This window comes from Delphinus delphis, chromosome 6 (genome assembly GCF_949987515.2).
Source record: "Delphinus delphis chromosome 6, mDelDel1.2, whole genome shotgun sequence".
NCBI classification, from domain to species: Eukaryota; Metazoa; Chordata; class Mammalia; order Artiodactyla; family Delphinidae; genus Delphinus; species Delphinus delphis.
The window spans coordinates 43,718,884-43,742,246 of NC_082688.1; the positions used below are offsets into that span (position 1 = coordinate 43,718,884).

At 42.0% G+C, this 23,363-nt stretch overlaps 1 protein-coding gene across 1 annotated transcript in view; it reads right to left on the minus strand.

Moving 5' to 3' along the window:
- The window catches only part of LOC132427286 (proprotein convertase subtilisin/kexin type 5), a 405,656-nt gene that overhangs the window by 21,511 nt on the left and 360,782 nt on the right, over positions 1-23,363 (minus strand). Inside the window, exons 23-24 of the mRNA XM_060014607.1 lie at positions 20,909-21,115; positions 20,502-20,570 (exon numbers count right to left, since the gene is read on the minus strand). Of these exons, the coding sequence (XP_059870590.1) occupies positions 20,502-20,570; positions 20,909-21,115 (276 nt within the window). The remainder of the gene's footprint in view (positions 1-20,501; positions 20,571-20,908; positions 21,116-23,363) is intronic.

Genomic DNA, 23,363 nt, shown 5'->3' on the forward strand with positions numbered 1-23,363 from the left:
CTCTCCACCCCCCCCGTCACATGTTAGAACGCTGCTGTGTCTATGGTGTGAGAGTAGGGGCTCCCCGAGCGAGTGCACGTGTGCGTGTGTGTGTGTGCACGTGCGTGTGTGAATGCACCCACAAGCATGTATGCAGGTTTTGTGAGGATGGACAATGAATTACTAAACAAAAAGGTAATACTCTTCAAATTTCCGAGAGCCCTTTCTCCTTGTAGCCATCCCCAAAGAGAACAAAGATTAATAAACAAATCCTAGCTGTTTTGGTGCTGCAGTAAATAAAGTGAAAAGTTGACCGTAAAAGAGAACTCAGGCTGTGGCAATACTTAATCTAAACAGTTCATGGGGAAATGAGCCCATTATCATAATGAAAAATAAAAGCTTAGCACCTGCCAGCGAGGCAAGCCACCCCTGAGACATGATGGCTTGTGGGGCCGTGCAGGGCTGGAGGTGCTGTGCTGTAGAGCCTACAATGGCCTTAACACAGGGGCTTTGTGATGACACAGAAGAGATTCCATGGAACAGCTAAATGCCCAGTCCCTACAAAGCCAAACTCTTCTTCCTAATGAATCTCATGTGACGGCTGTAACAGCATTCCAGTGGCACTTAGGTCTGAAAACAAGAGGGATTTCACAGTGTAATTAAGTCTACACAATAACACATAAAGTAGAAAGCAGACTGACAATTATCTGTCAGATTTGAGGAGAGCTTGGCCTCACTATGAAGTGTCTTCGATTGGTTATCTCGTATGATTCTTTGGGATAATTGCTGGCTCTGTCTTCACTTCATGTTTTATGGGCCTGATTGTTCTGTGAAAGCTCTTCTGTTTTCTTTCTCCATGGCATGGGAACACCCCAGGACCAGTTTGCAGGGTTCACTTAGAAAAGAGCTCCATTTTATAAGGCAGACCGTCTTGCAGTCAGCTGAGATTCCTCTTTCAGCCACCACAGAGATTCTGTCTCCAAGGCCATTGTTCTTCCAGCCATTTCCCAGCCCTCCAGGGGCCTTCATTCATATTGGCAGGTGATAAGCTATGTTCAAGTCACGGGTAATCATAGTAATTCGGCATTTTTCCTTATTAGCACCTCTGAATGGAGAAACTGCGTGGAAACTGCTCATCTGTGCTGTCTCTTTTCTCTAGGCTTAGAGCTTTTATGCTCCAGATGGGCTATGTCGTTAGTCCAAAGGGATTAAACGAAAGCGCATGTACCAGTCTTTCTAATGGTCACAAATTACATGGATGAGATGCTCAGCGTTTCTTTCTTCACTTTGAGAGGAGCCACCGACCTGGTAGGAGAGCCATTGTTATTTTCATTCCTGGTTCTTGAGACACTATTGAATGAGACGCTGTCAAATGATGGACGCACACGTGGGCGCCTGAGTGCATGAGTGTTTCTTATTGGTGATGAGAGCAATTTTCCAAAGCATTAATACGTTTTAGGAATCTCCAGTATTTTCTAAAAAAACTTGGCACGGATGGGAGTGGGGCTGGCTTGACCACAGAAGGCTCAAAACCTCATATATTTTGGTATGTGAATAGAAGGGAAGAGCATTCAGTTTCCATAAGCACACCTCCCCAAACACCGGTGTTCTATACCAACATTATCAAAGATGAAAGGGCTTATTTTGCAATGAGAATTAAATAGGCAAACGTTTAGAATCATTTGGAGACACCTGTGATTTATCCAACCCATCATGATCACTCCTGTAGGCCCATTATTATCAATAATTCTGTCTACATGCAGTAAATACATGTAATTATTTTTTACAATGGACTAATTACTTCATTCGTCTAACATTTTGGCTGACAGCTGTGCTACCTTTGTGAGGCAGTATATTTATTTACTTAGCCTGCTGTATAGATATTTCTAAGCACTAGGCTAGCACTTCAGGGTCTAAGAACTATTAAATCTAAAATTAGTGGATTATTTGAAAATTGTGTTTTCTTTGACCAGGACTTACGCTTAATACACCCTAAGCAAAGTCTGAGGAAATTTTCTGTCTTTGTGCCAGTTTTGGAAGCTATACATTCTAAATGCCTAGAAAATGGACCGGCATGATGAGATAGGTATCACATGACATTATAAATCAGAAGAAAACATGTGGCTTGAACAGACACCAAGTGCTACCAGTTCCTTCTCTTTGCAGGATCGCAGACTTGGGTGGTTTTTCTAACATTTTACAGGCACTCCTCGTTTTATTGCACTTCACAGATATTGCCCATTTTACAAAGTGAAGGTTGTGGCAGCCCTGCCTCGAGCAAGTCTATTGGTACCATTTTTCCAACAACATTTGCTCACTTCAAGTCTCTGCGTCACATTTCGGTAATTCTCACACTATTTTGAACTTTTCCGTGATTATTATTTTGGTTACGGTGATCTGTGATCAGTGATCTTTGATGTTACTATTGTAATTGTTTTGGGGAGCCACAAACCACATCCACGTGAGACAGCAAACTTACTCACTAAATGTGTACGTTCTGACCGCTCTGCTGACTGGACATGCCCTGTTCTCTCTCCCTCTCCTTGAGCTTCCCTATTTCCTGAGATACAACATCAAAATTAGGCCAGTTAATAATCCTACAACGGCAAAAGCTAGAAATGATTAAGCTTAGTGAGGAAGGCGTATGTCAGATGTTGAAACAGGCTGAAAGCTAGGCCTCTTGTGCCAGACAGTTAGACAAGTTGTGAAGGCAGAGGAAAAGTTCTCGCAGGAAATTAAAAGTGCTACTCCAGTGAACACACGCATGATGAGAGAGCGAAACAAGCTTGTTGCAGATATGGAGAAAGTTTGAGTGGTTGGAATAGAAGAGCAAACCAGCCACAGCATTCCTTTCAGCCAAAGCTTAATCTAGAGCAAGGCCCTAACTCTCTTCAATTCTAGGAAGGCTAAAAGAGGGGAGGAAGCTGTAGAAAAACAGTCTGAAGCTGGCAGAGGCTGGTTCCTGAGGTTTAAGGAAAGAAGCCGCCTCCATAACATAAAAGTGCAAGGTGAAGCCGCAAGTGTTGATGTAGAAGCTTCAGCAAGTTATCCAGAAGATCTTTAATTAAGATAATTCATGAAGGTGGCTACACTAAACAAGAGATTTTCAAGGTAGACAAAACAGACTTCTGTTGGAAGAAGATGCCACCTAGGACTTTCATAGCTAGAGAGGAGAAGTCAATGACTGGCTTCAAAGCTTCAAAGGACAGGGTGACTGTCTTGTTAGGAGCTAATGCAGCTGGTGACTAAAAGTTGAAGCCAATACTCATTTACCGCTTTGAAAATCCTAAGGCCCTTAAGAACTTTGCTAACCCTACTCTGCTTGTGCTCTATAAATGGAACAACAAAGCCTGGATGACAGCACATCTATTTACAGCACGGTTTACTGAATAATTTAAGCCCACTGTTGAGATCTGATCAGAAAAAAGATTCCTTTCCAATTATTACTGCTCACAGACAATGTACCTGGTCACCCAAGAGCTCTGATGGAGATGTATAATAAGATTAATGTATTTTCATGCCTGCTAACACAATATTCATACTGCAGTCAAGAAGTCATTTTGCCTTTCAAGTCTTATTATTTAAGAAATTAAGAACACATGTGATTCATGCAAAGCGGTCAAAACATCAACATTAACAGGAGTTTGGAAGATGATTCCAACCCTCATGAATGACTTTGAGGGGTTCAAGACTTCGGTGGGGGAAGGAACGGCAGATATGATGTAAATAGCAAAACTAGAACTAGAAGTAGAGCCTGAAGATGTGGCTGAATTGCTGCAATCTCATGATGAAACGAACATGACAAATTATGTGGATGAGCAAAGAAAGTGGTTTCCTGAGATGGAATCTACTGGTAAAGATGCTGTGAAGATGGTTGAAATGACAACAAAGCATTTAGAATATTATGTAAACTTAGTTGATAAAGCAGTGGCAGGGTTTGGGAGGATTGACTCCAATTTTGCAAAAAGTTCTGTGTTAAAATGCACTGTGTCAAACAGCACTGCACGCTACAGAGAAATCATTTGTGAAAGGAAGAGTCACTCGATGTGGCAAACTTCACCGTTGTCTAAAATTGCCTCAGCACCCCCACCTTCAGCAGCCGTCACCCTGCCCTGTCGCAGCCATCAGCATGGAGGCAAGACCCTCCACCAGCAAAATGATTATGACTTGCTGGAAGCTCAGATGATGGTTAGCATTTTCTTTTTTCGTAATAATGCCTTTTTAAATTAAGGTACATACATTGTTTCTTTCAACATAATACCATTGCACACTTAATAGACTACGGGAGAGTGTAAACATAACGTATGCATTGGGAAACCAAAAATTTTGTGTGATTTGCTTTTTTGTGGTATTCGCTTTATTGTGGTGGTCTGGAACTGAACCCACAGTATCTCCAAGGTATGTCTGTAATTTCAAACTTGCAGAAAAGTTGCAAGAATAAAACCATTTATACTTTACTCAGATTTACCTGTTGTTAACATTCTGCCCCACTTGATGTATAATTTGCTCACTTGCTTTAACTCTGTGTATAAAATATCCACACACATACATACCTTACAAATACACACATATATTACATACATGTGTTTGTATATATATATATTTCTTTCCCCTCCCCTGAACCATTGAAAATAAGACGCACACATCGTGGCCCTTACCTCTAAATATTTCAGTGTGTATTTCTTAAGAATAAGTACATTCTCTTATATAACCACAATATATACATCAACTTCAGGAAATTTAACATTTATAAATACACTTATTTATCTACAATCTATACTCCAGTTTTTTTCAGTTGACTCAATCATGTCCAGTGGTGATCTGTTCTAGAATTACATATTGCATTTAGTTATCTTGTCTCTTTAGTCTCCTATAATCTGGAACAACTCCTTGGTTCTTCTTTGTCTTTTGTGACACTGACATTTTTGAAAGGCAGAAGTTCCTTTTTAATAGCATGCTTCTCATTTGCCTGCCATTTCCTGTTGGTTAGATTCAGGTTTAATTGTTCCCAGCCAAACTACTGCGTAGGTCATGTGGTGCTCTTCTCAAGCTATCCTATCCAGAAATATGCAACGTGTATCCATCTGTCCCTCTTTAGTGATGTTAATTTGCACTCTTGTTTTTGCATCTCAAGAAATTCCCTTGCACTTCAGTCCAGCACAACACTCAGCCCCTGAAGCTGGTGAACAATTCCTTTAAAACAACTAAAAGGACGCTATTCCAGGAGAGGCAGGAAGAGGGGTTTCAGAATTCAGAGCTCAACACCAAGGCAGGAAGAGATTTTTGAGATAAAAAAACAATATTAATAGTTATGCTGTTAATAATATTTATAAGAAATGCCAACATTTATTGAGCTCTTACCATGTGCCAAGTACTTCATTACGTACTTTAAATGGTGTATTCGTTTTCTATTGATGTCGTAACAAATTATCATAAATTTAGCAGCTTAAAACATTACAGACTTATTCTTTTACAGTTCTGTGGTCAGAAGTCGGTATGGGTCACATTGGGCTAAAATCAGAGTCGTGGCAAGGCTGGCGTCTTTCTGGAGGCTCTTGGAGAGAATCCGTTTCCTTACTCATTCAGGTGGTTGACAGAATTCAGGTCATTTTTTGCAGTTGTAAGACTGAGATCCATTTCCTTACTGGCTATCACAGAGGGTTGTATCCAGCTTGTAGAGGCCACCCATATTCCTCAGCTCCGGGGGCCCCTTCGGCTAGCTTCAAAGCCAGCAGTGAGGGATTTCTCTTTCTCTCTCATCTCCTCCTGACTGTAGCTAGAAAGGTTCTCCGCTTTTAAGGACTCGTGTGCTTAGGTTCGGCCCATCTGGATAATCTAGGACAACATCCCCATCTGAAAATCTTTAACATTAATTATATCTTTGAAGTCCCTTTTGCTGTGGAAGGCAACATATTCATAGGATCCGGGGATTAGGGCACTGACATCTTTGGGGAGCCATTATTCTGCCTACCATGGATGGAGTAACTCCCAGCGATGCTGAGAGGTAGGTCCTGAAATTGTCTCTAGTCTATGTATGATGATGCCGAAGTTTAAAGAAGTTAAATGAATTTCCCAGAATCACACAACTGGTAACGAGGCTGAGCCAGGATTAACTTCAAGCAGAAGGGTTTATCTAATCTGGAGGATTAACATTTTTATTTTAGCAGCAGAATCCTTTATCAAACGGGAACTTATGAAAAATCAAATACATAAAAAAGGGTCAAAGCAAAGCTGCTCTGGCTAAATTGGGAGAAGTGACAGTGAGGGGAGGGAAGGGCTTCACAGGACAGAGGGCAGACCACCGATCATCCAGTCTCTGTTTCCAGATAAGCACGTGAGGCCCAGAGACAAGCGTACAATGACTTGCCTGAAGTGAGCTCTGGGGCTGGAGTCTGGCTCCTCCGCTCCCCACAAGGGCTCTTTCAAACCTGCCCCATAGGTTTACCTGTCAGGAGTCTGCTTGTTTATTTGTTCTAAAATTGTGTATTGAGCATCTACACGTGGTAGGCAGGATTCAGGTACTGATGAGACAACAGCAAAGAGAACAAAGTCCCTGCCTGCCTGGCGGTTACATTTTAATGAAGGAAGAAGCACAGCAAACAAGCTTTAAAACTAAATAAAAAATTAAAATATCAGGGACTTCCCTGGTGGTCCAGTGGTAAAGAATCCACCTTCCAATGCAGGGGACGCGGGTTCCATCCCTGGTCGGGGAACTAGGATCCCACATGCCGTGGGGCAACTAAGCCTGCGCGCCACAACTATTGAGCTTGAGCGCCTCAACGAGAGAGCCCACGTGCCACAAATTACAGAGCCCACGCGTCACAACTAGAGAGAGAAAACCCGCATGCCACAACCAGAGAGAACCCGAGCCATAATGAAAAGATCCTGCATGCCTCAACAAAGATCCCGCATGCCACAACTAAGACCCGACGCAGCCAAAAAAAATAAGGAAAAAAAAATTAAAATATCGGATAATTGCATGAGATCTGGCAGCATTATAATAGGTGATTGCTGTGTGTATGTGTTAGTGTGGAGTGAGAGTGGAGGTGAGGGGTCGGGGGAGGAGAAAGAGAGAGAGAGAGGTAGGGACAGAGACAGAAACAGAGACGGGCTGACTTCTTTAGATTGGGTGCTGCAGGGAAGCCTCTTAGAGGTGATGTTTAAACTGAGCTGTGATGGGGCTTCCCTGGTGGCGCAGTGGTTGAGAGTCCGCCTGCCGATGCTAGGGGATGCAGGTTTGTGCCCCGGTCCGGGAAGATCCCACATGCCGCGGAGCGGCTGGGCCCGTGAGCCGTGGCCGCTGGGCCTGCGCGTCCGGAGCCTGTACTCCGCAACGGGAGAGGCCAAAACAGTGAGAGGCCCGCGTACCGCAAAAAAAATTAAAAAAATAAACTGAGCTGTGGTGGCAGGAAGGAGCCGGCCGGGTTAATATCTCGAGAAGAGTACTCCAGGTGGAGGAAACAACACCTAGGGCAGGGCCTGGGGGCAAGAATGGGCTAGAAGCAATCTTGACCAGGGTCCCCAAGTGTAGCTGAGAGTAAGGATGAAGAGAGAGGGGTAGGTGATGAGGTCAGAGACGTGGAGAAGGCTAAAATTAGTAAGGCTCTTTGGATTACAATGCACATCTGTCAGTTGTCCAGCATTTTCTACTAGTTCTAGCTTGAACCAGGCATAGAATTCCAAGTACAGGATTGCTGGCTTCTAGGCAGACCAAAGCCTAATGCCCCACCAGATGCGGTATCTGTTCATTGGACAGGGTTCCATTGCTTTCCCCCAGTTTCTTGCTAAGTTCCCAAGTGGCCCATCCCATGAATGCACACTTGGGCACGTAATGTGCCAGTTGGACAGTGGCCCTGGGTAACTCATTAGCCACGCGTGCCATGGTCAAGGTAAGCAGTGACTGACTTCGTGCTTCAGATTTTGCATGTTTTAACATTCAAAGGGGTAATTACTATACCCAGTCCCCAGGAGTAATTGACATATTTTATGTTTTGAAGTCTCAGTAGGTCAAACTTCCCATTTGTAAAACTTTTCGGTTGCTCTCTTGCCGAGCACATAAAACAAATTTACTTCTGAACGGAGACCTTGTATGCCAACTTTTTATAGCCTTAAATATAGTATTTTATCACTACTATAAATGTTGTCTCACCTCTCACAGACCCTTCAGTGCTAAAGGCAAGAGCCTTTCTAATTCACTTGTTTCAATTCATAGAAGATTTCTAAGTTGAAGCCGGGTCATCTGGATAATATTTCAGATGTACAGACTGCATTTCTGCTAAACATAATAAATCTGCAGTTTTACAATTGGTTTGGGCAGCTAGCATGATTGTAGGAGGCTTTCCAATAAACGCCCCTTCAAAACAACCTCCTTTCTCTTTCCACACTCACCTCCAGACCTCACCCAAAGGCTCGATGTCATCCCTGAAATGTTGGGGACACGGTAATATGGAGACTACAATTTTAGGTTGATTTATTTTTCTAGCGGAACATCCAGGTTTCTAGCAATTATTTTAGGGCATAAAATTCCTTTGTGATGATAAATCAAGCTGTCAGCTCTTTCTGGTCCAAATTAGAGGTTGGAGAGATTGAGAAACTTTTCTGCTTTAGTATCCCACCCTTTGCATCTCCAGGTTAGATTACACATGTTAGCCCTCTAGAGTTAATGCCATGTTTGCCCTCGGCTTTGCTCTGATCTTGGCGAGCTGGGAACTTCTCAGGCATAAATGCTCCTCTCTCAGTGCTCTCATGGGCCTCGCGCTCCCTGGTGGACATGGAACAAGGGGCTGGGAGGTAGACACCCCTGGGTTGCTTCCCTGGCTCATACAAAACATTACCTACTTGTCTCACCTAGGGGTGGATAGTTTATAGACAGTCAGAACACACTGTTTTTATGGAAAAGATCTGGAAAAAAAAAAAAAAAAAGGCAGCTACAGATGGCCATAGGCACCGTTGGGAGGAAAAAAGTTTCGACTGACCCGGTAACATCACCAGCGAGGGCATGACTAATGTTGCGGGTTGTTGGCATGGCCATCCCCTGCCTTTCAGTACTTCAACTTTGGGTACTTGGCCAAGGGGTGGGAAATGAGGGACCCTGTCCCTGTGCCCTTGGCTGTCTCCAGCTTGCTGTGCCAGGTCTCCATTTTGCTTCTTGTGCCCTGGGCTGGCCCACTGTGCTGGAAGCTGAACTGAGGCTGTGGGTCGGGCTGCAGCCAAGGTTTTCTGGTGGGAGTTGCAGGGAGACTTCATGGAAAGGACGAGTCTGGACTCCTACCAAATTACCCTCCTGTCGACTGTTGGAAGGCTGGAATTTCAGACTCAAGAGGTGCAGAGGCAATTTACTGACACTCATTGTTGGCCTGAGTCTTAGCTGGAGATCTGCCTGTTGAGCAACTGGGTATCAACATTAGAAGCTCCCACACTCAGCTTCTCTCGATTCTGGTGTCTGCTCTCAATTCTGGTGTCTGCTCTGTGACTTAAATCAATTTTTTTCTCATCTGCCAGTGGAGCTTGAAGCTCTTCCTACCATCTGGTAAAGGACTGTGAAAAGGCAATGTGGCAGTGGTGCAGGGAGATGGAGCTCTGGGGGTGAGATGAGGACAGCTCAGAGTAGGCACGAAAGTCACAGGTATTTTACTGAGTGCCTACCTGCTGACAAGTACTACGCTAAGTGCTTATGACACAATGGCACCCAATTTAGAAGTGTGGCCTCAGGTATATCAACAGGCCTTTTGATGATGGCAGATATGATAGGAAAGGAAAAGGGTGGAAATGGAGAAAAAGCAAATTATATTTTATTTTGATATTAGTAATAGAGGCTCTTGGTTTCACTCCCTTAGGGAGCCCAAGATATGATCATTTTTCTAGTTTTCATTATAATCTCTAGGGCCATATTAGGAGGTAAAAAGAAGGCAACTTATGATGTTTTCCTTTACAAAACAGGATGCAATTAAGAAATGAAAAGTATATGGGACTTGCCCAAAGATTTTCATTGTGGTAGGGGAAGGATGGAGATAGTTACTAAGATTTCAGACTCCATTTTCCACAATCCCACAAAATCAAGCTGAGACCTAACCATCTAAGGTTCCAATTACTACTGCTGGTCTCGCTTTTATTTTTGTTTTCAAATTAATGGACAGACATAAGCTGAAGGATTTCAGAAATATCATCAATATTTCACCGAAAAAAAAGTAATTTGGCAACATTCTTCCAGCTTGTTACTCCTAAAAATGCAAAAGAGATATTCTTGTTGGTTTCTAGAGAGTCCTGTAGAGGTGAAATCCATCCCACCAGCCTAAGTGTCCCTCGCCCCTAATCACTGGCAGTTTAAGGTCGCAGGCACCATGATGCTTTCAGGAATGGCAGCTGGTCTTCTGAGCCCCTCCACCCTGTGCATCGTGCTCAACCACACTCTGCGCTTTTGTTTAACTAGGTTTGTTTTGGAAGCAATTGGCTCAGCTCTCTTTCTGCAAGCACACGTGATTCAGACAGCCTTGGCTTTCAGCTCGACTTCGCAGGACATTTACACAACTAGTAGGAGGAAGTTTCATTATACCTGGCTCTGGGGGAAAATAGCGTGAAGAGCCAAGATGATGAGCTACTTGCTCTAGCATTGAACTTAGGCTACCTTCCCACTATGTCTTCTCCCCCATCACCGTAAGAATGTGAACTTGAATGTAGGAGGAGCAGAGGGAAACTTCAGGCGACACAACTAAGTAGCATAAGAATATAACCAAGCGTGAAACAAATATGGCAGGTTGACTTACACGACTTTCATTTACATCGTCTAGGAAAATGGTGAATGAGTGCAATCTACTCTGGAAAAAGAGCAAATACTTGGATGTTCTGTTGGTTTGGAGCCAGAGAGTCCTAAGTTTAAATTTAACTTGGAAACTTGCTAGTTATGTGACTTTGGGCAAGTTGCAAACTCTCTGGGCCTTGGTTTTCTCATCTGTAAAATGGGGATAAGGATTTTGAACAGAGAGGATTGTATTGGGGAGTAGAGATCGTGTTTGTAAAGTGCCTACCTAGGTGATCACCTCATATGGAATGGACAGTAAGTTGTAGTTATTATGATATAATGTATCTGCTTCAGCTTCATCCTCAACAGTGTTTTAAATACGATGTTGAAGTTATCTGTTTATATACCCATCTTAAATCAACTCTGATTGCACATTAGAATCAGTCCAAGAGTTTTGAAAAAATACTGATGCATGAGCCTCACCCCAGACCAATTAAATCAGAAACGTTGGAAGTGGGTCTCAGCACTGCATTTTTCTATCTCCCCAGGTGGTTTTCAGGTGCACCCAGGGCCGAGAATCACCGAGCTTTCCATTTCCATGCGAGCCCTTTGAGAGCAGAGAGCATGTTTGTTCACCTGTGTATCGCCGTGCTTAGCCTGATAGGGGTGCCCAATAAATATTTCTTGAACTAAACTCTAAGAAATGGAGAGAAAGTTGTCCAAATTCCTAAGACTGGTCTCATATGGGCACATTTCTTGAGCAGCCAATAAAGGCAAGATATACCAGCATGTTATTAATTCTCATAATAGGGGTTTGAAAGAACAGGGTAAAGAAAGATCAAGGTCCTTTCAGCTGACAGTTTACCTATCATGTCATTTATCACTGGTCCTCTTTTTGACTCTTCCGTTGCTAAGGGATCAGAGAAGTGAGATAGCAGGATACTTTGGGAAACTCCATCGGTTGAAAAAATATAGCAGCTTCTTCAGAAGAGTTTTTTTGAGAGAAGGAGAAAGTCAGACAGCTGACCAAGGTAGATAGTGGGCAATTATCTTGGGTAAGATTCAGAGCGGTACAAGAGAGAAATCAGTGACACAGACTGGACACATGTTTGGGGCTATTTCACGTGCAAACATATGAGGTGAGACCTCAGCATATACCAGTAACAGTCTTAGTCACCACGTGAGAATGTCTTTAGGATATTCACCATATTAGTTTCTTTCCCTTTTGCGGGCACGTGGCAAGATTGCATCTCCCCAGTCTGCAGTCTCAGGCAGAACCATATGATTTGCTTTGGCCAAAAAATATGAGAGCAGGAGTTACAAGTGTCAATCCTGGGGGAACCTTTAAAAGCCAGTGTACTTTGCTTCTGCCATGACAAGGTAATGAATGGCTGCTCCGTCAACCTGGGTCCTGGACTGAGGACCATGCAGAGCAGAGTTCTCAGCTGACCCATGATGGAGATGTAGCACAAGTGAAAAATAAACCTTTGTTGTCTTAAGTTCTTGAGATTTGGGGATAATCCGTTATCATAGCACAACCTTGCCCATCATAGTGCATACTTGGGACAGACAGCTTCAAAGCCAACTACTTCCTCTGTGAAAAAAGTAAACAAAGTTAATGCCCAAGATTGCTTGAAACTGACAGCTTAACTCCTCTGTCACTTCTCATATGCATAAAATGGAGCAAGTTTCAACACTTCTTTAATCCTCAGTTTCTCCAGCTGTAAAAATCACTGGATTATAGATATGAAAATGCATCATCTATGTAAGTGCCTAGCACCGTGCCTGGTGAATGGTGATGCTCAATAAATATTAGGTTATACAGTCCTTTTATTTGTGGAATAATAATGGGAAAGCAGAAAGCACAAAAGTATGCAATAAATATTTGCTAAATAAATTAATCAAGAAAGCCAGGATGAATAAGGAACCATGAAAGTGCAAAACTTCTGCAAATTCTTCCAACTGTGGGTTCTCTTTTCTTAAAGTTTCTTTTCTTCTAACCCACCACCTTTGAAATGAGATATCACTTAGAAAATGAGGGGAGAGGGAGGCTCTAATAAATGAAAAATATGTTTTTGTTTTCAAGACCGGGCTGTCCCCACTGTCTAATAGAGCTGGCTCATTTCTCTTTTCTTCAGCAAACTGGTGACAGTGCATTTAGATTCCAATCCTTCCTCTGAACATGGCTCGTGTTTGGCCTTTTAAAGAAAAGAGTCATCTCGAAGCATGCGGGATCCTCCCCGACCAGGGCACGAACCCGCGTCCCCTGCATCGGCAGGCGGACTCTCAACCACTGCGCCACCAGGGAAGCCCAGGCTAATATACATTTTATTCTGCAATGCCTTTGATTTGCAAGGCACCAAAACTGTTTGACACTGTTCCTGTTCCCCCAGAAATTTTATGGAAAAGGTCCAAAGGAAGATCTAGATAAAAGTAAAGTAGTGATCTGTGACTAACATATTTCATTTGAAAAACCCTGTATGTCTGCTCCATTGGAAAACTAAACCATGAAATTCATGTCTCACATGTCTTGATATTGTTTCCTCTATGATCAAGGTGTCACTCCTTAATAGAAAATAGAGTAGCAGAAGGAAGTGAGGTTGGTTCTCTAATTCCTGGATCTGAAGCTTGAATCTAACATGGGTCAGGGTGGAGAGAGCTCACTTCATATTCACAAGGAGAAGAGAGGGGTGTCTCTTGTCAATCATACCCTTATGATGGAACCCACTTTCCAGAAAGCAAAAGAGTTTCTGTGAAAGTGAATGAAACTGAAGGCAGGTAAAGTGGCAGAGAGGAATCCAGGGCTAAATGAAAATGAGCCCCCCTTCCCTTAGTCCTTCTGCTGCAAGGATTCTCCTATCTGCTCTGCTCCATCTCAGAACATTGCAGATGCAGGTCCTAAAGGCTGACGGTTTCAGGTGAGCTGTGATCCCAAGTCAATTTGCATGACTATTACTTTCACTGTTCGGTACATTTAGTTATGGCATCTGGGCTTACAGTGGTAGCTAAACAGAGTATAATAGCTATTGTGTGTAGAACTGAGGAAAGGGGCAGATATAAATTTTTCTTTTATCTTTTTATTATTCCATAAAGCATAATAATCTTTCCTGTAGAATCAGAAGGGAAGAACGCTAGGTGGTATGGATAGAAGGGTTGTGCAACACATAGGTTTTGATCTTGAGCTACTAGAATCAAGTCCAAGCCCTAATGGCTGCCAGCCCTGTTATCTTATGTAAGTTGCGTAACTGTTTTGAGCTTAATTTCTTCATCCGAAAAATGAGAACAATAATTACATTTACTTCTTAGAGTTAAGTGAGGTAATACACATATAGAACATGAGTAAGTGTGCAATAAATGCTGGCAAGTAGGTTACTGTTAAGGTTTTACTATGTAGAGATAGGAAAGAGGGGCACTGATAATGTTATACTTTACTTTTTTTTTTGCGGTACGCAGGCCTCTCACTGCTGTGGCCTCTCCCGTTGCAGAGCACAGGCTCCGGACGCGCAGGCTCAGCGGCCATGGCTCACGGGCCCTGCCACTCCGTGGCATGTGGGATCTTCCCAGACCCATGTCCCCTGCATCGACAGGTGGACTTTCAACCACTGCGCCACCAGGGAAGCCCTATACTTTACTTTTGAAATCAGACTTATTGAAATATAATTTTCATAGTGTAACATTTGCCCTTTTTAGGTGTACAGTTCTATGAATTTTGACAAATAAACATGCAGTCATGTAATCACCCCTGACAATCAAGATACAGGACACTTCCAACACCCCAAATAGTTCCCTCATGCCCTTGATGACAATGATGATGAGATTATTATTAACTGAACTCCATAATATACTCAGATTTCCCTAGTTTTTACCTTTTGTCTTTTTTTCTGACCCAGGATCCCACCTAGGTTACCATACTGCATTTAGCAGTCAGGTTTCCTTAGGTTCCCCTTGACTATGACAGTTTCTCAGACTTTACTTTTTTGACAGCCTTAACAGTGTTGAGGAGTACTAATCAGGTATTTTATGAAATAGCCCTCTATTGAAATGTTTTCCTGACGATGTTTTCTTCATGATCAGATTGGGGTTATGGGTTTTGGGGTGGAAGACTGCAGAGGCAAAATGCCATTCTGCTCCTTTTACATCAAGGGTACCTGCCCATTAATCTGATATAGCGGGCTTCCCTGTAGCGCAGTGGTTAAGAATCCGCCTGCCAATGCAGGGGACACGGGTTCAAGCCATGGTCCGGGAAGATCCCACATGCCGCGGAGCAACTAAGCCCATGTGCCACAACTACTGAAGCCTGCGCTCTAGAGCCCGCAAGCCACAACTACGGAACATATGTGCCACAACTACTGAAGCCCACATGCCTAGAACCTGTGCTCCGCAGCAAGAGAAGCCCATGCATCACAATGAAGAGTAGCTCCCACCCGCCACAACTAGAGAAAGCCCCCTTGAAGCAACGAAGACCCAACACAGCCAAAAATAAATAAATAAAATAAATAAATTTATTTAAAAGAATCTGATATAGCACTGCTGACATTGACCTTGATCACTTGGATGAGTTAGTGCTTATCAGGTTTCTCCACTGTGAGGCTCTTCCCCTTCCTCCCTTTCATACTGTCCTCTTGGAAGGAAGTCACTACGTGCAACCTACACTTGAGGAGTAGGGAGCTATGCTCACTTCCTGGAGGGAATAGATAAGTTATTTGCAATGTTTTGCCCTGAAGATTTGTCTCCTCTGCCCCATTTACTTACTTACTCAACCATTTATTTATTTTTATCTTATGAACTCATAGATTCTTATTTTATACTTTGGGTTATAAGCTAATACTATTTTATTTATATTATTGCTCAAATTGTTCCTGTTTTGGCTATTGGGAGCTCTTTCAGTTGTCTCCTATGTCCCTTTGCTGTACCCCCATCATTGTGGGGTTTTTTCCTTTGAGTGCTCTCTTGCTTTCTGTCACTACACAATGCTACAGCTCATCTGGTCTATTTCCTGCCCCAGTCCTAGAATCAGCCAATTTTCCAAGAAGCCTTGGTATCTTTTATTGGAGGATGGTGTTAAGAATCTAGATCTGGGCACTAGGTGTGGTTATTGCTACTGGCGTGTTGCTTCTAGGCCCTCTCAGCTGACCCAGCATGAAGTGCTTTTTTCTCTCCAATTTAAAAAGTTTTTTTTTCAAATCTACAGAAAGCCTGAAATAGCACAGTGAACAACTTTATATGCTTTACCTCAATCCTTTTATTCCTCTGAACCATTTGAAAATAAGTTGTGGACAGCATGACATTTCATCCCTAAACTCCCCAGCCATGACAATCAAAAATATCTCAAAACATTGACAAAGGTTCCCTGGCGTCACAGTCACCTCCAGTTGAAAGTCATTGGTCTAGACACTATCGTCGAGGTTCCTAGGTGATATTGTTAATATATCACATCAGGAAACACATGATGTTATGTTGTATGGAACTAATGATGGTAATGTTAAGTGTAATAACTTGGTTAAGTTGGTATCAGCAAATCCCTCCATTGTAGTTAACTAGTAATTATGGAAGTCCTTTGAGTCTGTGTGATTATTGTGTTCCCGAACAATTCTCCACCTAAAGATTGTAGCATCCACTCATAGTTCACCCTCGAATCAATACACTAGGGGATGTAAAATGAAGATACTCTAATTATTCCCTTGGATATATAGCAGGTGAAATCTTACTGTAAAGAGCTTTCTCCCTTTTTCTATTTTCCCATCGCTTCCTTCCTCTCTTCTTTAAATATCATTCTTTTTTTTTTTAAGAAGATGTTGGGGGTAGGAGTTTATTTATTTTTGCTGTGTTGAGTCTTCGTTTCTGTGCGTGGGCTTTCTCTAGTTGTGGCAAGTGGGAGCCACTCTTCATCGTGTTGCGCGGGCCTCTCACTATCGCGGCCTCTCCTGTTGCGGAGCACAGGCTCCAGACGTGCAGGCTCAGTAATTGTGGCTCACGGGCCTAGTTGCTCCGCAGCATGTGGGATCTTTCCAGACAGGGGCTCGAACCCGTGTCTCCTGCATTGGCAGGCAGACTCTCAACCACTGTGCCACCAGGGAAGCCCCCTAAATATCATTCTTGATGCATAGATTATTTTTATTAATTGAATTGTAATCTGTATCATCTTTTTTTTGGTTGATGCTCAAATTGTCCCAGATTAGCTGGTGGGAGCCCATTCACACTAATTACTGTGTCATTTGTTGTGAATATGTAACCCACCTACATGGTTCAAATCAAAACTATGTAAAAAGGTATACCTAGAAAAGGCTCACTCCCATTCCTTTTACACTTTTCTCTGTAGGTAAGCATTTTCATTAGTTTCTGATGTATCTTTTCTGTGTTTCTTATTTAAAAATAAGTAAAAAATGTATATATGTGTGTGTGTATAATATATATATATACACATATATACACACACATATACGCATATGTTTTATTTCACCATCTATTCTTACCAAAAAGGTAGCATACTATGTACATCTTTTGGCGCCTTGCCTTCTACTTAACAGTGTATCATAAAACCACCGTCAGTTCATACAGACCTTGCTTTTTTATGGCTGCATAGTACTCCATTATGTATGTGTCCTTCAGTTGATTCAATGAGTTTCTTCCACAAGAAGGCATTTAGGTTGTTTAGAATAGTTTACACCACAAATAATGCCACAATGAATAACATTGTGAATATGCTTGGTTTTTTTTCTTTCAGTAACTTAAAATTTTTCAAATTTGTGTATATTTTCCCCCAAGAGTAGGGACTATTGCTGTTTTAGTAAGTACGCAAATATTAATCAGTTTTCATCACCCATTTCTGAGCCAAGATAAAGGCACATTAATCTCTATTTTATCGATATGGTAAGGAAGTAAAGAGATCTTATGCAATTTGATTAAAATCAGTCATTAAGTCAATGCTGATGTAGGTATGGGCCCCAAATCTTAGGTTATAGTCAAGTGTCAAGTGTCAAAATGATTCTATTTGCTTATCCTCTCAATTAATGAAGAAATGTAATTTAGAACACTTAGATTTATCTTAGTTGAAATTTCCATTTAAGATATTGGTTACAAAGACAAAGAATTTGGCATCAAATCCTCTTAGAATAAAATGATATTATGTAAAATGCTATCCGTTTGTTTTCAGCCTGATAAAAGGCCCATAGACACAGTCTGACTAGAGAAAACGTATCTAAATCCATGTGTGTCCTGAGCCATGCATCTCTGCTTTGAATTTGGGCAACGCTCAAATTCAATTCAACAAACGTTTACACATTTATTGTGCTTTTATTATACCCTAGACATGCTGCTAGTTCTTGTGGGAGCAGTGTATATGTCACAGAGTTTGTTCTGAAGTAGTTTACTCTCTAGGCAGAAAGATGTGTACACACCAAATATTACACAAATCAGCAGTAAAAAGTATTATCATTGGCCTACAAACCAGGGGAAACAAGCAAAAAGAGTTAATTCTATTGGAAAGATGAACAAAAGCTTCAGAGATAAGATGATAATTGATTTCAGCTAAGACAATACAAAAATAAATAAGGTTCAACATATAGAGAGTTAATAAATTAAGAGAAATTTTCCAATTTCAAATTAGAAATTAGCAGAATGTTCTATGTCACCCTCTCCTGCAATCCTACTACACTGTATACATCTCTCTAGTCTGGCAGCTTGACTTGTAAAAGATTTGGTTCCAGGTGTGTCACTTATGGCAGCCAGAGAGGGCCTCACAGCAGAATCACAGTCATATCACCTTTGAATTCCCACTGCCCAGGCCAGCACTCTGCACATAGTAGACAACTGAAGTCTCTTAAAGGAGGGAATGAAGTATTTTAATAGCACTTTGTAAAGTGAATCAAACTTTCTAATTTATCTCTTTTTTTGAAAACTGATTCTTTTGGATTTTGAGTCCCCAGATTGCTGGGGTCTGCTATGGAATTCATCATCCAGGAGAGACATCTCAGTCTCCTCTTTAACTGAATCAGCTAAGAGAAGGGTGGGTACAATACAGATCATGGTTGTTACTGTTCCCACCCCCATGCCAAGATTCTCACTGATCCACACACATTCATCCACCTCTTTAAACCTGAGAGCCAAAATCATACGTTTGAGATTTTACAGACAGACAGACACATACACACACACACACACACACACACACACACACACACCCCTCCATGATGCATAAAGATGTTAGCATGGACACATAACACACGACAGCAAAGGTATAAAAAGAGACCACAGAATTTAGCAGGGAAAATGGGCAAACCAATGGGCAAATATGGTCCAAAATGGACAAAAAAGTGAAATCAAGGTAGTCAAAAACATTTATCATTGCTCCCTGTAAGAAAGACTACGTCCCATCTCTTCACAAGAAACACTGGGATTTACTCACCTTTTAGATTTTAATACTTTTATTACTTAGTTTAGATCTATTTTTGTTTCCCAGAAAATTAGTATTTTATCCTTAAATCTCTGACTCTAAGTGCTACCCCCTTCTTAAGTGGGAGTTATTATTATATTTTATTTTCCAATAATATATGCTCCATTGTATAGTGGAAGGTAATGGGGGAATGGTATTCCAGTTCCTCAAAACTCTGTTTTGTAGTTACATATATTATAGATAATACGTCTTTCCATTGAAGGCAGACAGACGGTGATGGTCGTCAGATAAATTATAACTCATGTATAATAGTTAAGAATTAAGGGAATCTATTAGGTAAGGCCAATGAAAAGTCTACTTAATCCTGGCACAGTCTAACCCCCTGCAACTTCATGAGTGCTTTATGAAGCATGGGCTTCACTGGCAACTTGTTAGAAATGCAAATTCTTAGGCCCCACTCTAGACCCCTGAATCAGAATCTGCATTTTAACAAATCCCCCTAGTGATGTGTGTGCACATTGAAGTTTTAGAAGCATGAGTCAGCCAGTCACAGGGTTTCATGGAAACTCTATGAAGAGAGATTATCCCATCCATCTTTAATTTAGGTTGGGTTTCCTTTCAAAGATCCGTAAGACCAAGTGCCAATTATGTCAATATCTTGCCTAAATTTACATTAAGATACACTCTTGGAGTTTGGTGGCCTCCCGATTTTTCATTTTGCATCCAATCCAATGGTGCTGTGTGATACACCCTGTTCCGCAGGAGAACCAGGCGTGCGTGGGGAGAAAGGAGAAGGCAATAATTTGAACTAGAGAATTATATGGAAGACTGGCAAGTGCTTTTCATTGTATGATGGGGATTTTAAACTCTACTGACTCCATGTTGCTTTCCTCTCAAAAGATTGTCTTGGGCTCCAAGCGGTAGAACCATTTTTGCAAAGGAAAATTCCCAAACTTCTGAAAAGCTTTTGTGTTTCATACATGGAGTGAGTTAGAGTAATTATGTATTTCTTTGCTTGAGTTTATTTCTCTCCCACCATCACTCATTTCAAGATTGTCACCTTGAGAGGCTAAGCAGAGGCCGAGTTCCAGGCACCCTGAACTGTGGTTGCTGTAGGTATCACCTGCCAACTAGCTAACAACCAGAGGAAAAGATACCTGTCCTTTCCTAAACTTGAGTTTCGCGAAGACTAGTGACCTATCCATTGCCTCAAAAGGGAGCATCTCTCACTGTGACCCTGTTTACGTGGAAGTGAGCCTACTTAATGGATACTGATGGTGACGGTGATGATGACAACAATGACAAGAGTCCCTGTTGAAGGAATGACAGGATGCGGATGTGTGAAGAAGGACACAGTTATTTCAACTCTAAGGAAAAAGGGAGATGACGTACCTAAACTGCATCCCAGACACCCTTCTTCACAAGGCATGCATTCTTCGTAGTCTGGGTCTTGGACTTCACCTATACAATAAGAGGAGTAAAAAGCACAATTTCATTTTCACTGAATGGAGACCCATTATTTGCTATAAAAATATGTTGGCGTGTAGCTTATTTTCAAGCAAATCATAGAGCAATTATGAAACCCACAACCATGATTGAGGATATATGTGTCACCCACATTTTATCTCCTTCTATTAATTTAATAGATAAGATTAGTTTGATTGGGTACAAACAGCACAAAGTTGGACTGTATGCCATGCAACTAGTTTTGAAATCAAGTTGGTAGGTTTTATTTATTAAAGAAGTAAGTTCAGTTTCTGGGAACATAGTTGGGTATATAAGTGATGAAGCAGCCTTACCTTGTCCACACTCTAACTTCCGGCAGGTGCGGTTGGAGGGCACCAGGAAGTAGCCACGCCCACATCGTGTGCAGGCGTGTGAGCTGTGGCAAAGCTCACAGTTGTCCGGGCAAGGCCGGCAGGTGTGGCCCTCGTCAGGGTAGTGGCCTGTGGGGCAGTTCTCCCGGCACTCTCCCCAGTACAGGAACCGCTCTCGGCCGTGCTTATCTAAACAGATAGAAATGAGCAAAATTAAAAGAAGGAAAATGTACAAAATTAACCATGAAGGTAATATAACTGAAGTCATTTTATTAAAAAGATACGACCAACTGCTTTTGCTCCCAATAGACCAGAAAGATAAAAATGGTTGAATAGAAAATGCAGTATCTTTGAACTTGTAGTTGAAAAGACTTCCTTGGGCTCCTTTTGGTGTCTGTAGGAGCTCACAGAGTTGGGGACTATAGAGATCCCATGAGAATAAACAAATGCTTGATGATAGATGCATTTCTACGATAGTGCAATCTTTTAGAATGATTTTGAATTCTGTTATCAAAATCACACACTTGTGTTAACTGTATAGGGACTGACTTTTTGCACAGCTACCAATCCTGTATTGACAGTCTATTGAAGCACTCAACCAAACATGCCTCTTTGACTCCTTTATATGAATTCCTGGAAGTTCTGAGCGGCTGTCAACATTGGACTCTACAAGGAAAGAATCAGCAGTACTCCCAGTATGAGACTGTGGGAATCTGCTCCTGCAGAAGACCCAATGTTGCCCCTGGAGGGAATGGAAAATTCTAATCAATTCCAAGCTATCATAATCAATGCAAAAGGATTCTAATCGGTTCTAATCATACACTTAAACACATAAGATTAATGCAGATGCACCTAGAGGCCTCCTACCTCCCACCCCCTGGAGTTTTTGCTTGTGCTAAGTGTGCCCAGGGCATCCATCTTCTCTGAATCAGGTCTCCCACATGCCCCTGGCTCTGAAAATATCTGCATTACCTAAAATAACTGGGTCTAGAATTCACTCATAATGTGATCTACCACACGAAGACCCAGAACCATTGACCTTCAAGATGCAAGGCTGTTGGGACTTCCCTGGTAGTCCAGTGGTAAAGAGTCTGCCTTCCAATGCAGGGGACATGGGTTCGATCCCTGGTCAGGGAACTAAGATCCCACATGCCGCGGGGCAACTAAGCCCACGTGCCACAACTACTGAGCTTGCATGCCTCAACTAGAGAGCCTGCATGCTGCAAACTACAGAGCCCATCCACCCTGAAACCCATGCGCCACAACTACAGAGCCCACACACCCTGGAGCCCTCATGCCACAACTAAAGAAGAGAAAACCTGCAGGCCACAACTAGAGAGAAGTCCGTGCACCACAACGAAGAGCCTGTGTGCCACAACTTAGACCCAATGCAGCCAAAAATAAATAAAATAAAAAGTAATAAATAAATCTTTTTTTTAAATTTCAAGGCTGCTGAATTTGTAAAGATAGCACTAACCCCATGTTACAAGTGCAAAATCTGAAAGTCAGTATAATATTGAATATTAGATTGAACCACATGAAATTGCTCACATTCGACAGTTTTTTACCTGTAAACTAGGCACTTTCAAAGGTTTTAACCTAATGTTCTTATGTGATTAAAGCCCTATTTCAAATACAATTTAAAAATCACACCCTTGGATTATGGACTCTGAAGCTCCCTTTTTTCTGATGGTGATTTCATGCCAGAAGTCTGCTGGTTCCCATGGGACAAAGAAAATAAAGAAAGTGTCCAAAGAGGTGGTAGAAAAAAGTGTTTGCAGTCTCCAAGTCAGACCTGGAAGAACATTATCCTCTAAGGGAAGGAGAGCGTTTGGGAGGATGTAATGTGCGTTTGGTGATTCTACAGCTATAGATCAAGGTTGTGGAGCACAAAACCCCAATCTGGTGGGACCTCGAATCTCAGGAGACCACAAAAAGGTCAACTTTCCAAGTTTTGTTCTTCTCATTTCTACCATGACTCATTGAGAAAAGATTCTGTTTTACAAAGTGCCAACCTTCTCACATGTAGGTAGGAATATGTTAGGGAGAGCAGTGAAAAGCTCTCCTCCATCCAGCTGTTGCTATACATTCCCTACACCTTCACATGATGTCAAATCAAGATCCAGAAGCTTAAGGGAAGCTTGGCATATGGTGAGTTCTAAATATATATTTGTTGAACGACTGAATGAATGAGTGAGTGAATTCGTATTTGTCAATATTCCTATTTTTCCAACATATCTAACTGGATCAACAATCTTTTTTAAAAAATTTATTTATTTAAATTTATTTATTTTTGGACTTCCCTGGTGGCGCAGTGGTTGAGAGTCCGCCTGCCGGTGCAGGGGACACAGGTTCATGACCCGGTCCAGGAGGATCCCACATGCCGCGGAGTGGCTGGGCCCGTGAGCCATGGTCGCTGAGCCTGAGCGTCTGGAGC